The following is a 15,669-nucleotide window of genomic DNA, read 5'->3' on the forward strand; positions in this document are numbered from 1 at the left end:
AGCAGGTGACATTGAATGGGGCACCGATCCCGAAGCCTCCAGTGGATTTCTGTGTGGCTGTTACCAACAGGAACTCGTAGGCCAAGGCAACTGCTTCTGAGAAGTCCACAAAATGAATTATAAACAATTCCACCATGAGAGGGACACCTTTCATGCCTTGCTTTGTTGTTGTTTCATCGCTAAGTCATGTCCAACTCTTTTGGGACCCCATGGACTGAAGCCTGGCAGGCTCCTCTGTCCATGGGATTTCCCAGGCTAGAATACTGGAGTGGGTTGCCGTTTCCTTCTCCAGGGGATCTTCCAAATGAGGGATCAAACCCACATCTCCTGCCTCTCCTGTATTGGCAGGTGGATTCTTTACCACTGAGCCAGCTGGGAAGCCCTTTATGTGCCTTGCTTTATTGAAAACTTTTTCCCAATTGTGTAATTGTGGGGTTATTTTTGCAGCCTGCTTATTATAAAATCAGTTATATTTAAAGAAAAACCTTATGTCCTGCAGCCTGAAAAAAGAAATCTTCTCAGCCTACCTAATGAAATGAATTTAACTTTTATGGTTTTTCTTTAAAAGTTCTCCCACTAGTTCAGCAAAATCCTTTGGAACTATTTCTATTACTTATCCAGACTGTACACGATTACAACTACCAAATAATAGCTACTAAAAATATGTATTAAAGAAACAAGTTATGCTACAACAAGCAAGTACTGCCATTTGTCAAAGCATAGGTGAGCGTAAATGTGTCAGCACACATACAAACACACATATTTAAACAAGACAAGTGAGCCCTGCCTATGGGGAATGAAAGAAGAGTCAGCTACACCAAATTAATTATCTCATTGGTTGACCAGAGAGCCACCATCATTTAAGATGTCCCTTCCGGTTTCGACATTTTCTTTAAAAGGTTCTATTGACTGGTGACAGTTAATACATGCACATTCTAGCAACTTATTATCAGATTCCATGAAAAGGAAAATGAGGGGTGCAGTTTCAGCTGGCTTTACCTTGACAAGGTATTCCAAAGGTGGGATCCCATTGTCTTCACAGTGGATGGCTGTTCTTGGACCTGCCTCTCACTCCTCACACACTGCTGTCCCCCACCTCCCTCGGAGGCTGAGTTTCCACACATCAAACCCCCCAAGCACATGCTTGGTACAGCAGAGACGATCGGAAAAGTTGTTTTGTTTTTGCTTTGTGTGAGGGAACTGAAGCCCAGAGGGGTCAGACGCCTTGCCAAGGATTCCAACTCCAGGCCCTGACACCACTGCACAGGCTGCCTCTCCCTTACCCAGCCCAGTAATCTAGCCTTTGGGAGAAGTGAAGGACCACGAGGAGGAGGCCCTGGGCTCGGGTGAGGAACTCGAGGCGCAAGCAGAGGAAAGCCTTGAGGAAAAGCTCTTCCTGCCCTGCTGTGAGGTCCCTGAGTTCCCAGTGCATCGCAAGGCCTCCCTCCTTCCCTCGGACGCACCGAGCCCCCGGAACGTTCCCTCGGCCGCTCTGGAGCTCTGTTTCTGCTTGCCCATTTAGGTCACCTTTCTTGGGCCTAACGCCAGTTTCATTTACTTTGTTTTATACCTGAGTGAAATGAGACACTGAGCAATTCATCTTCATCTCTAAATCATGCCCACGAACTCCCATCCAGTTTCCTTTCTCACCCGGCCTTCCCCTGCTCGCAGACAATGAAGCATTGAAAGCGGTTGTTTACGTTGACCTTTTCATTAATTCGAAGACAAAGTCTTCTAACGCCTGCCTAGATGGTAAGTAACCGAAGCAGAAAACAGCTTAGGGTTCATCTGAAACTTTCCCTTTGGTGCAAAATGAAGCTTGAGAATCAGAAGGTACAGAACCCAGGATGAAGTGCGGGCCCAGCCACAAAGCTCAGTTTCCATACACTCAGAGACTCGTGGCTGGAAAGCAAGTCTGAGTATCCGCAATTCTTGCATTTTTTTACCCAAATCCATGCAATGGTGGATGTCTATCCTCCAGAGATTTTTACCTTTGCCCTTCTTAACTGTGCTGGCACCAGAGAGAAATAAGAAAAGCCTAAGGTCAACAGGAAAGAAATGGCTCAGGGTCACAGTGATGGCTTTTTCTCAGGGAGTGAAGTTCAGAGACCTGAAGCCCTGCTTCCTCCCTTGACCAGGTGAAGCCTGGAAGGGGCAGCAGTCAGGGTGGGGTCGTCCAGCTGCTTACCTGTGCAGACAGAGCTCTGAACGCCATCCTGCCTCCGAAGAAAGAGGCAGTTGCAGAGGTGTTTGGGGAAACTTCGGTACAGGGAGAAAAGATTTTTAAGCCCGGTCCTGTCAGCCCCAAGTGATAAAATGGAGCTTGGGGGCCTGGAGGAATTGGGAGGGACAAGGAGCCTGGCCCTTTCAGGGGGAGGCCCCAGAGAAACAGGTACACCCCTTTGCCTGTCAAAAGGTGATTGATTTAGCTTCTCGGTAACTGAATGTGTGTGACTTCTAGAGAAATCCAATAGGTTCATTTCCCGTTTTTCTGGCTCAAGTTAACAGATCTTTCTCTACTCACAGAGGCTTTTGTCAAAGAATCCGCTGCAGAGAAAGGCTGTGATACTTAAAAGGTATGACCAATGAGTCAATGCTACTTTCTCACTCACTTTTGCTTCTTCATTCACATCCCAGGTGAAGGAAACAGCATTATAGGCAATCTCTTCGATGTTGCCAATCGTATTAAAGCTCTCCTTGTAATCAGCTGTGACATGAAAAAAAAAAAAAATTAAGAGTCAGTGTTACTGGTGACATGTATTGAAGCATCATTTTCCAATGGGGAAATTGCAACTTTGTCTATTCGGCTGACTGTTGCCATGGCAACAATTAAGGATTTGCGTTTATGGATAATCTTTTACTACTATTTACTCTATAAGAATGTGAGCCCATTCCTGTATTAAAACAGTAAATCTGGGAGAAGCAGTGTTCCTAAATGATTTGTTCATTAGTTTCATTTTTCATTCGGTTTATAAACTTCTTCCCCGAGTCCCTTGTCACGTACCCACTCCTTCTCCTACTCTCTTTTCTGCCACTTAATTTTGCCAGCAATGCCAGACTATTTTATAGGGACCGTTTTGTAGGACAGAATAATCTATCAGCCAGGCAGTGTCTTCAGAGCTTCAGTAAAAAAATCCAGGAGAGTGCAGAAAAATTTATATTTTTTTACTTCTTTTTGGATTTAGGTACAGAGAATTGAGTGAATCTGATTCAGTTCATTACCATCCACCTGTCAACTTAAGGCCCTCTCATTTATTTATGTAATATTTATTTATTCCTTTTTATCTCCTCTGTCCCCCTGCCCCCACAATAGCTATTGACATGTTTGCTCTATATGCTTATGAAATAAATTGGGTCGATCTGTCTGTGTACATAGCTTTCATTTTCACAAACTGTGCCATGCTATGACCAGGGTTGCCAGATTTAGCAAATATTTGGACCATACTCTAAAAAAGTATTTGTTGTTTGTCCGAAATTCAAACTTAACTCTCAATTTTATCTGGCAACCCTCACTATGGGCCTTTTCCGATGTAACCACTTTACTGGTTGCATGCCTCATCCTGGCTGTGGCTGCACAGAATTCCGTGGTGACCGTCAACCACATTTACTTATCCCCTCTCCCCAGAGATGAGCCTTCAGTAGTTTCCAGCTCTCCGGGACCGCAGACAACACTGTGATAAAAATCCTTGGTCTTCTGTCTGCACTGTCACTGCCTTAGTTGGTCTTCAGGGGTAGACATGATATTCTTACTCTTAATCCCCACTACCACTTCCTGAGGCTTCAGCTTGTGCTCACCATCTGGATTTTCCCTCTACTCTTGGCCTCCTTGGATATGACAGCCTTCCTTCACTCCATCTCTTGTGTACGAAATAAACACCGACCACGTCTTGCTTGGCTGGCATCATGGTAAGGCCCATCTGCTTTCCTTTGAGATCTGTTTCATTCACAGCTTGATCACCTAATCACGTATGTTCTTTTAATCTAAATTTCTATAATTATTTTCTAAAATGAAAATTCTAATTACATGCTTTTAATAATTTTTTAAGGCTAAAACATACAGCGTGACCTACACTATCCTTCACAATCAGGCCCTGCACACTTCTCTCTGCTTATACTCTGGCCCCACAGTGGGGGTCAGAGCAAGGCACAATGCTGACCGTATTGGAGTCTTTTTTGTTTATAAAATCTTTGCGAATGTTTTTCTAAGTTAGGAGTGAGTTGTGATGACTGACTTTCAGGGTGTATAAAGCATTCTTTGTCTACAATATCTGACATGTTTCTAGTCAAACGGTCATTTCCTCACCTGTGTCCTAAGTGGCTCTGCGACTCCAGGGTTGGTGGTTTCTTGAGGTTTCAGCAAGTTCTCTACGTGAATGCTGCAAATTTTTGAAGTCTGCTTTCCTAAAATTCATATATCTGATCGTTTAAGCCATTTTCTCCTCATTTATCACAAAATCTAAATTCATGTGATCACTTGCCAAAATTTTACTTACTTTTTCTTATTCATACAACAGACTTTGTGTGAATTAGACTGAGAGAAGTAGGACTCCTATTTTTCTATCCATGCTGCTGCTGCTGCTAAGTCGCTTCAGTCGTGTCCGACTCTGTGCGACCCCATAGACGGCAGCCCACCAGGCTCCCCCCCGTCCCTGGGATTCTCCAGGCAAGAACACTGGAGTGGGTTGCCATTTCCTTCTCCAATGCATGAAAGTGAAAAGTGAAAGTAAAGTTGCTCAGTTGTGTCTGACTATTCGTAACCCCATGGACTGCAGCCTACCAGGCTCCTCCATCCGTGGGAGTTTCCAGGCAAGAGTACTGGAGTGGGGTGCCACTGCCTTCTCCGAATAAAATAAAGCCCATAATACTAATGAGCTCAAAATAATCCATAATATAACAAAGTCAGTTTGATTTTGTGTTTAAAAGAAAAAAAAAATTCTTATTATTACTGGGACCTGGATTGATGGTTAACTGCAGGAAAACCTACCTCGATGTGCTCTCAGAATGGCCTTGGATGCATTTCCTATAAAGGGTAATGCTGGTCTAGACTCTGACCAGAATTCTAGTTCCCTTCTTTCTCACCAAATTTCTCCTTTGGGGGCCAATTCAGTGGGTACAAAGTGGTATCTCAAAGACATTACAATTGCATTTCTTCCATCACCTATGAGTTCAAGCATCTCTTCACATCCAGGATAGCCAAGCAGGTATCTCCTTACATAAACTGACTATTCATGCCCTTTGTCCGTAATTTTATTCATTTCTCTGGGGAAACTTTAAGGCAAGACTATGGATCTTCACATTTTAAATAAAGCACACACGTTTTAACATAGACGCTTGTGTGATCACCATAGGAAAGTCACAGACCATGAACAAATAAGAAAAATATTGAAAAGCAGGCATAATTTTCTCACCCACTACAAACACATCTGTGTAGCCTTCGTTTTTCCTACCTCAGTCTCTGTCTCCCTTTCTCCAAAATATGTAAATATTTAATACAATATTGTAACAATTATTTTTTAATTTGCTACTTTCCCCCTGTAATACATCTTCAGCATCTTCCCATGTCACTAAATAAAATTGCGGAAAATAGTCTTAATGGCTAAGTACTATTATATTGGATTAAGATAAAATGCTATAAACTTTATTTGCTCTTATTGATCTTGTAAATGATGTCTAATACTTTGCTACCATAAACAGCACTTCATCTAATTATCTTCATGGCAAAATAGCCATATATACTTCACTTTTTCATTAATATATACTCTCAGAAGTGAAATTAATAGGTCAAAGGCAAAATATTTTCGAGGCTCATAATTCATTTGGCAAATTGCTTCTGGAAAGGTTAAAACAGTTTATATTCACAATAACTGTATGACTTCCTGTTTCCTCAAACTGTCTCTTTCCAAGTTGGTATGCAAAGCAGGTTACATTATTTTATTTGCAGTTCCTTGATTGTTAAAGAATAGAACAGTCTTCCATTTGGCTTCTGGTTCTTTGTGTTTCTTTATATTCTTTCTCTTTGTTTTTAAAATTTACTCATTTATTGCAACAGTTTATTATTCTGTCTTTTGCTCATTTTTCTCTAAGGAAATTCAAATTTTCTTGATTTAAAGTACATATTTAAAGTTAAAGAGATAAAACAGAAAGCAAAGGAAAACCATTTTATATCCTAAAATTTTCAAGTCTTTATGACTATATTTCAGATAATTTTAAACACAAACCTGTGTTTTCAGCAGGCCAATTTCTTAAATTTTGAAATGAGAAAAGATCACTGAACTTAAACAAATAGAGCTCCCTGATTCTTCATGCTATCTATTTTTAAAAATAGTCTTACAATTTTGTTTTGAAGTTTTAATAAGCCTTTTAAAAATCATCATCAATCATAAATTTAAAAAACAAATACCATATCTAGCAATAAAGAGAAATAAATAAAAGTGGTTTGGTCAAGCACTTATTCTAGATCTTACAAGTTTTTATTTTTTCATACCTTCTCTACCTGAAAAATTTCTCCCCTAAAAAAATGTTAGCTTAGAAAAGTAAAGAATTTTAAAAACAAATGCGATACAAATACAAATAAAATGCATTCTAGGTCCCCTAGTTTTGCCCAGGGAATCTGCCAGTTTCTCTCCATCATGTTCTCTTGTAAGGCCTGTCCAACTCTTCTGCAACCCCATGGCCCACCAGGCTCCTCTGTCCAGGGGCAGAATACTGGGTTGCCATTTCCTTCTCCAGGGAACCTTCCCAACCCAGGGATCAAACCTGAGTCTCCTGCATTGCAGGTGAACTCTTTACCACTGAGCTGCCTGGGAATCCAATTTCCCTTACTCAGTCCACAAATACATTGAATAAATATTTGCTCTGTGTTCCCTATATACCAGGCAGCATCCTTACACTTGAGATCAGCAGAGAAGATGAGGTCCCTGATCTCGTGGTGCTTACAGTTCAGAAGGAGACAGAATATAATTAAGTAGATTAATAAATAAATGAACAACACCATTATATTTAATATGCTTCAAAGAAAAGGGGGTGGCCTTCCCTGGTGGCTCAGCTGGTAAAGATTCCATCTGCAATGTGGGAGACCTGGGTTTTATCTCTGGATTGGGGAGATCCCCTGGAGAAGGGAATGGCTACCCATTCCAGTATTCTGAACTGGAGAATCCTATGGACTACAGTCCATGGGGTCGCAAAGAGTTGGACATGACTGTGCGACTTTCACTTTCACTTTATGCCAAAAACAAGACTGGCAAGGCTACTTTTTACTAGGTTGTTAAATTATTTACTCATTTCCTTCATACCACACATCAATATTTTGTTTATTTATCACTATCATTTCTCATTAGCTACACATGTGCATGAAGGCAAGGAACTTGTCATTAATACTGCTGCCTTCTCCGTGTTTGACATTATTCAGATAAGATTCATTCCATAAATTGTTTGAGTAAAAAATGAATAATGGTTCCATGAATAGTCTAACAAAAAACAAAACTAAGACACCAGCATCACACACTCCCGTTGGACCTTATGCAAGAAAGACCTGTTCTTCTTGACTCCCTTTGTTGGGTCTCTAAGCCATTCACCTATAGATGGCAAAACAGCCCTGCTATCACATGGTGACAGTCAAAGTTTTCGACATGACTTATACACACTGATACTGCTTTGTCCACATGCATGTCAGTCCAATAAACAGAACGCTAATACATATGTCTCCTGTTTCTGAAAACTGTCTTAATGTCCTCTGATGAGTATTGCTGGCTTAAGGGTTCATGATCCTTGGTGTAGGAATAAAACCTCAGCAACCTGTTGTTAGAGGGGCTTCCCAGGTGGCTCAGTGGTAAAGAATCCACCTGCCAACGCAGGAGACGCAGGTTCAATCCCCGGGTCAGGAAGATCCCCTGGAGAAGGAAATGGCAACCCATTCCAGTATTCTTGCCTGGAGAATCCCATGGGCAGAGCAGCCTGGCGGGCTACAGTCCATGAGGTCACAAAGAGTCAGACACGACTTAGCGACTAAACAGCAACAAACCTATTGTTACTCTTCCTGAATCTATTTCCTCAAGAAAGTTTCCCTAACCTAAGGTTTATAAATGTTGGTAGCTGCAAAAAAAGGGAGTGTCATGAGCTGGTGTCATGAGTTTATATTCCTAGAGCTGCTATAACAAATAACACAGACTTGGAAGTTTAAAACCACAGAAACTATTCTCTCATGGTTCTGGGGCCAGACGTTCCAAGTGAAGGTGTTGGCAGGGTTGGTACCTTCTGAAGGTTCCTAGCTCTCCTGGCTTCTGGTGGTTGCTGGCAATGCTTGGCGTCCCTGGACTTGCAGACCCAGCAGTCTAGCCTGCCTCTGTCTGTGTGTGGCGTTCTCTTCCGTGTTTCTGTGTCTCTTCCCCCTTTTTATTCTCTTCTAAGGATTTGTCATTGGATTTAAGGCCCACCATAATCCAGGATGATCTCATCTAGAGATACTTAACTTACTATTCCTGCAAAGACCTTTTCCCCCAACAAGGTCATATTTACAGGATCTAGTACTTAGGATATGAACATATAATTTTTGAGAGAGTTATCATCAACCCCTGTATCTGCGATTCCCTCCTATGATTGGAAGTCCTATGATTTGAATGCATGGCTTGTTCTTGTATGAGAGCCACTGTAGCTAAAAAGTCATAACACTTTCTTTTAAAGCATTTCATGCTGAACATATAGGCATGTCTCAGAGATTTTGTGGGGTTTGGCTCCAGAGAGCCTCAATATAGCAAATATTGAAATAAAGGGAATCATGCCAATATTTTGGTTTCCTAGTGTATATAAAAATTACATTTACTCTGTAGTCTATTAAGTACACAATAGCATTATGTCTAAAAAACTGTACCTTAATTCAGGTACAGTTAATACATACAGTTAATACAGTTAATTACATACCTTAATTCAAAAAACTTTATTGCTAAAAATGCTAACCATCATCTGGCCCTTTGGTGAGTCATAATTTTTTTTTAAAATCTTTTTGCAGGTGGAGTGTCTTGCTTGGAGTTGATGGCTGCTGACTGATTAGAGTGGTGGTTGCTGAAGGGTGGGGTGGTTGTGGCAATTTCTTAAAATGAGACAATTCCTTAAAATGAGCCGAACTGATTGACTCTATTTTTCAAGAATGATTTCTCTGTAGCACACAATGCTGTGCTGCAGAGCACAATACTCTTGTGCCATTTTACCCACAATAGCATTTCTTCCGGGACTGGAGTCAATCCTCTCAAACCCTCCTGCTGCTTTATCAACTGAGTTTTTATGATCGCCTAAATCTTTGTTATCATTTCAGCAGTCTTCACAACATTGTAACCAGGAGCAGATTCTATCTCAAGAAACCACACACTTTGCTCATCCATAAGAAGCAACTACACATTCATGAGAGTTTCATCATGAGATTGCAGCAAGTCAGCCACATCTCCAGGCTCCACTTCTATTCTCTTGCAATTTTCACCACATCTGCAGTTACTTCTTCCACTGAATCTTGAAGCCCTCAAAGTATCCCATGAAGACTGGAATCAGCATCTTCCCAACTCGTGTTAATGTTGATATTTTGACCTCTTTCCACGAACCACATTCTTAAAGCCATCTAGAATGGTGAATCCTTTCCAGAAGGTCATCAGTCTTGTCCAGATTCATCAAAGGAATCACTATCTATGGCAGCCATTGTCTTAAAAATGTATTTATTAAATAATAAGATTGGAAAGTTGAAACTACTCTTTGATCCATGGACTACAGAATGGATGTTGTGTTAGTAGGCACGAAAATAACAATAATCTTGTGGTATCTCTCAGTCCTTGCTCTCAGGTGACCTGATGCATCGTCAATGGACAGTAATAATATTTTGAAAGGAGTCTTTTTTTCTGAACAGCAGGTTCCAACAGTGGGCTTAAAATATTCAATAAACCATGTCATAAACACCTGTGCTGTCATCCAGCCTTCGTTGTTGCATTTATAGCTATGCAGGTCCTAGATGGCATTTTCTTTTGATCTACATTGATAACTGGGGGCTTCCCTAATAGCTCAATTGGTAAAGAATCCACCTGCAATGCAGGAGACCCTGGTTCAATTCCTGGGTCAGGAAGATCTGCTGGAGAAGGGATAGGCTACCCACTCCAGTATTCTTAGGCTTCCCTTGTGGCTCAGCTGGTAAAGAATCCGCCTGCAATGCGGGAGACCTGGGTTTGATCCCTGGGTTGGGAAGATACCCTAGACAAGGGAAAGGCTACCTGCTCCAGTATTCTGGCCTGGAGAATTCCATGGACCGTAAAGTCCATGGGGTCGCAAAGAGTCGGACACGACTGAGCCACTTTCACTTCGTGTAGCCACCTTCATGAATTATCTTAGTTAGATCTTCTGGGCAACTTGCTGCAGCTTCTACATCAGCACTGGCTGCTTCACCTCGCAATTTTATAAGTTAATGAGATGACATCTTTTCTTAAACCTCATACACTGACTTCTGCTAGCTTCAAACTGTGATTCCCTAGCTTTCTCACCTCTCTCAGCTGTCACAGAATGGAAGAGAGTCAAGGCTTTGCTCTGACTGGGTTTTGGCTTACAGAAATGTCGTGGCTGTTTTGATTTTCTACCCAGAGTGGTAAAACTTTCTCCATGTCAGCAATAGGCTGTTTTGTTTTCTTATCATTTGTGTGCCCACTGGATTAGCACTTTTAATTTCCGCCAAGAACTTTTCCTTTGTGTTCACAGCCTGGCTAACTGCTTGGGGCAAGAGACCTAGCTTCTGGCCTCTCCTGGCTTTTGACATGCTTTCCTCACTAAGCTTAATGATTTCTAGTGAGAGACATAATTCTCTTGGTAAATGTCACACTGCACTTGAAAATGTGTGGGTTATTTTCAAATCTCTTTGATAATTTGTTTCTAGCATAATTATCTTTTGATAATTCTAACACAGTGATGGAGAAGGCAATGGCACCCCACTCCAGTACTCTTGCCTGGAAAATCCTATGGATGGAAGAGCCTGGTGGGCTGCAGTCCATGGGGTCGCTAAGAGTCGGACACGACTAAGCGACTTCACTTTCACTTTTCACTTTCATGCGTTGGAGAAGGAAGTGGCAGCCCACTCCAGTGTTCTTGCCTGGAGAATCCCAGGGATGGGGGAGCCTGGTGGGCTGCCGTCTATGGGGTCGCAGTCGGACACGACTGAAGCGACTTAGCAGCAGCAGCAGCAGCAACACAGTGATAAGAGAACAGACTCTATGCTTTCAATATCTTTAAACCATGAAATTTTTGCACTCTGTTTTATGTCCCTGGATATGTTCTCGTGTCTCCTGGTTTATAGTCTATGAGAACTTGGATAGATGTATGTCTTATTGTTGTGTGAAAATTGTGTAAGTCTTAACTATGTTGACTTGGTTCGTGGTGCTTTTCAGGTCTACTATATCCTTCTACTTTTCTATATATTCATTCTATTAATTTTTGAGAGTTTGATATTGAAACTCCAACTAAAATTTTAATTTACTACTTAAAAATAATTGTAATATATAGTGGGACTATATGTAATTTTGTTCTGTATTTTCTGTAAATGTATTATCATACCTTCAGAATTTAAAAAATAAAAAAAAGAATTTTGAAAAAAGAAAAAGAAAGTGAGAGAGGTAAGGTTTGTCCTTTCACTTGAACACTTAGAGACCATTGTTGGGGGTATTAACTGGCCTAATTTCAATATTTTGTCTCCAGGCACAGGTGGGCCTGAAGAGAGGGAGAGATGGGGGGATGGCTTGTTGGTAGAGAAATCATAACACATCCATCTATCAGTTAAGCTTGCCATCGTATATGGATGTGGTTTGTGATGTCCCAAAACAATCGCAATAGCAACGTCAAAGCTCACTGATCACAGACCACCATATCAAATACAACAATAATGAAGAAGTCTGAAATATGGAGAAAATTACCAAGATGTGGCACAGGCAGATGCTGTTGGGAAAATGGTGCCAACAGACTTGTTCCCTGCAGGGCTGCCACAAACATCCAATTTTTAAAAAAGCTTTATCTGTAAAGCACCGTAAACTGAAGCCCAGTAAAACACTGTATTACATTCTGAACGGACTTTCTTTCCTAAAAAAGATGATGAGGCAACACACAAGCTACTTGTACACTAGTTTGTAAATATCTATAGAATATAAACATCTACTTGATGAGCATGGAGATATAAATAGAAATATGGCTTAGATGTTTCCCAAAACTGGCATGATGGAACAAAATTACAAGCGGCTAAAACAGGTTTCTAAAAAAAAAAAAAAAAAAGTATGTCAAATACATCTGAGTTAAGAAGGTACTTCTTATTAATCTTAGTGATTTACACGCAAAAGGATAACCCTAAAGTACACAACCAGCTCAAAGCATCAAAAAGAACAAAACCATGGAAAGAAGAAATGAGAATCTAATGAATTAAGGGTGACGTTGATCTCATGTTAATGTCATGTCTGGTGATAGAGTCAAACTTTCCAGGGTCTGTTCTCAGGTTGGGTGTGTCCTTGAAATGTCAAAGTGAAGCGTATGGGAACGCACAGCCATGAAGATTCTCTAGGGCCTGTTAGGATAGCCTCCAAAGACGCAGACTGATAGTTTCTGGATTCTCATGGTTTATAGCCTTGTGCGGATGTTCTGTTATAGTGACTCTCGAGTGCTGGGGTGCATCAGAATCACCATGAGAACTTTGGTAAAATGGAGATGACTGAGCCACCTCCCAGAGATTTTCATTCAATAGGTCTGGGATGTGGCAAAGAAGCTGCCTTTTTAATGAGGTCCCAGGCAGGGCTGATGCTGCTGGTCTGGAGACCAGACTGGGTAGCACGGATCTACGGCAAATTGAAATGACTGAATCCTTTTTGTGCATTCAATTTATTTCACATATAGACTTAGAAAGCACTCCATCTACAGTGATGTCCCACATTATTATCCATGATGTCCATGAGACAGACAGTCTTCATCCTCAAGTCTCCCCTCTTAGGTAGATGCCAACACCACATACATACAAGAGGGCCAGGCAGCTACCTACATGGTAAGACCCGGGGCTCACCTGCTCCAAGACCTCTACTGGCCTGGAATCCCATCCTAGGACTCTCTTTGGGAACAAACACTGTCATCTCCTGACATGAAAATACAAGTGCTCTTGGGACACGAATACCTGCCGTAAAGTGAGCTCTTACCAAATGCCAAACCTTCTCCTGACACAAAGTGAAGTCGCTCAGTCGTGTCCGACTCTTTGCGACCCCGTGGACTATAGCCCACCAGGCTCCTCCGTCCATGGGATTCTCCAGGCAAGAATACTGGAGTGGGTTGCCATTTCCTTCTTCAGGGGATCTTCCTGACCCAGGGATCAAACCCAGGTCTCCTGCATGGCAGGCAGACGCTTTAACCTCTGAGCCACCAGGGAAGCATCCTCACCACGGCTCCAGGAGATAGGTATCAGCATTCTCTTCTAAAGAGAAGTTAAGCTGCTTGTGCAAAGCAACATGGCTGGTATCAGAACAACCTGTGATTTGAATCTAGGTCTGTTTAATGCCAAAAGCCATAGTTTTAACCACTACCTATATTTATCTTGTAAGTTTATCTTGCAGATTAAACAAGAAATGGCCACCAGCCACTAACATCTTACAGAGAAAAATCATAGCATAGCCTATGTGGAAACTAGCTGGTAGAGAAGTGCTGGAGGACAGAAGTTTGAGGAGGAGAGTCTGGACATTTTTGGACCATTGCAAATGCCTGGGCAAACCAGGACAAAGTCAGGGATGTTGCAGTGAAGAGGAAGCAAAGAACACATCTCCATACCCTGCAGACCCTGGGAGGATGGAAAGAAAGCTCACAAATTAGCCCTCTAAGAAAGCCATGGATGTGTATGCACGTAGTTGTTCAGTCGTGTCCGACTCTGTGACTGCAAGGACTGTAGCCCGCCAGGCTCCTCTGTCCACAGGGATTCTCCAGGCAAGAATACTGGAGTGGGTTGCCATGCCCTCCTCCAGGGGATCTTCCCAACCCAGGGGTTGAACCCAGGTCTCCCCCATTGCAGGTGGATTCTTCACCATCTGAGCCACCGGGGGGAGATGACAAACTTCACAGTGTTATCAGCAAAAGACTGCTAGACAAGAATGGATATGCAATAGTTTCCATATGTTTTTGGCGAGTTATATTCTGTGCTGATATTATAGGTATCCACTCTATTTTAATTGCTATGGAAAGCAGACCAGTGAATTCCTTTGTTATACCCTTCTTATTTTTTTGCATATAAATATTGGTCTGTTAAAAGGCCTTTATTTTTTCATTTTAAAAAACATTTGTTTATTCATTTATTTATTCATTTGACTGCTCTGGGTCTTCAGTCATAGCAGCAGGATCCTTTAGCTGTGGCATGCAAACTCACATTTGTGGAATGTGGGCTCTAGTTCCCTGAACAGGGATCGAACGTGGGCCCCCTGCTTTGGGAGCAAGGAGTCTTAACCACTGGACCACCAGGGAAGTCCCAAAAGGTCTTTAAATTCAGACTTTTGTTGTTTTCTTCAAACTGATTGTATGTGTAAGTGTGACTCTGGAATGCTGTCAAAGGAACTAGTCATTCCTTTACCTTAATTAAGTTCATGTGCTTGGTAAATTATAACTACTCCTTATTATTTTTGTATGTATTGTTGGAGATTAAAAGAAGTGGTATAATTAATGCAAAAATTGCTTCTCTTTTGAAAGGTGTGGATTCTGCCTGGACTGGTATAATAATGAAGCCAGAAGGCTGAAAATGACTCAAGGCACACTAGTACCAACTCAGTGTGCAATACATCACAGCCCAAGAAGATGCTTCTTGTGAAAAGCCAAGAAGAACCTGTGGTAGTTTATGCATCTTATGCATTTGGGGTCAGGATGCTACAAGGAGTCCATTGATACGGTGGTGCTCAAAGCACAGAGAGAAAAAACACTGGCAGGGGAGATACCTAGACCTGAATTAAATTTATCCTCCTCTCACCAAAGCCTGAGACCACCAGTGAATTACTGCACTTGTATTTCCTCAGCCATTAAAGAGAGATAATGTCTAAGAGAACAGACCTCACTGGTCCTGTAGTCAGTGACAGAAACAACGCTGGTTCCTACTTTCCCCCATCCCTTCTGTCCTCAAACATCTGTGTCCCTCTATCTGCAATGACAAATGGGATCAGTTCAAATTTCGGAAACAGTCGAGGGTCATCCTAAGAGTATTCGCTCTGACTTGAAATACGAAAAATAAATAAACCCTAGTTGAAGTAGGTTCTGAATTTTTTTTTTTTCTGTTTTCAAAACTAAAGAATCAGCTTCTTAAAATCTGAATGACTCACAAGAACTCTGAGTTCATGATTTCCTTTATATATTTTTACCAAGTTGGAGGTGACCTGGGTTTCCTTAAGGGTGTTGACACTTGAGCTGATTTTTAGAGGCACTAAATGTATTTCCACCACTGGGTCCTGAGCAAACAGTTAGGAACAGCCACCAGTTTTTGAGAGCTGAGTGTGTGCTAAATACACATACTTCATGAACACAACCTCAGATAATTCTGATTAGTAGCTTTTTAAAATTATTCCTACTTGGTATAATGGGCAAATGCATCAAGTACCTCCCCTTCCTGGCAGTCCCTTAGTTCTGAAAGGGACAAGGTGGGATTGAAACCTAAGAAGT

The 15,669-nt window shown here is 41.6% G+C and overlaps 1 protein-coding gene across 1 annotated transcript in view; it reads right to left on the minus strand.

Moving 5' to 3' along the window:
• The window catches only part of GRHL2 (grainyhead like transcription factor 2), a 125,253-nt gene that overhangs the window by 60,937 nt on the left and 48,647 nt on the right, over nt 1-15,669 (minus strand). The window contains exon 7 of the mRNA XM_068983877.1: nt 2,613-2,707. Coding sequence (XP_068839978.1) covers nt 2,613-2,707 — 95 coding nt within the window. The remainder of the gene's footprint in view (nt 1-2,612; nt 2,708-15,669) is intronic.

Source organism: Capricornis sumatraensis, chromosome 11, assembly GCF_032405125.1.
Source record: "Capricornis sumatraensis isolate serow.1 chromosome 11, serow.2, whole genome shotgun sequence".
In the NCBI taxonomy this organism is placed as follows: domain Eukaryota; kingdom Metazoa; phylum Chordata; class Mammalia; order Artiodactyla; family Bovidae; genus Capricornis; species Capricornis sumatraensis.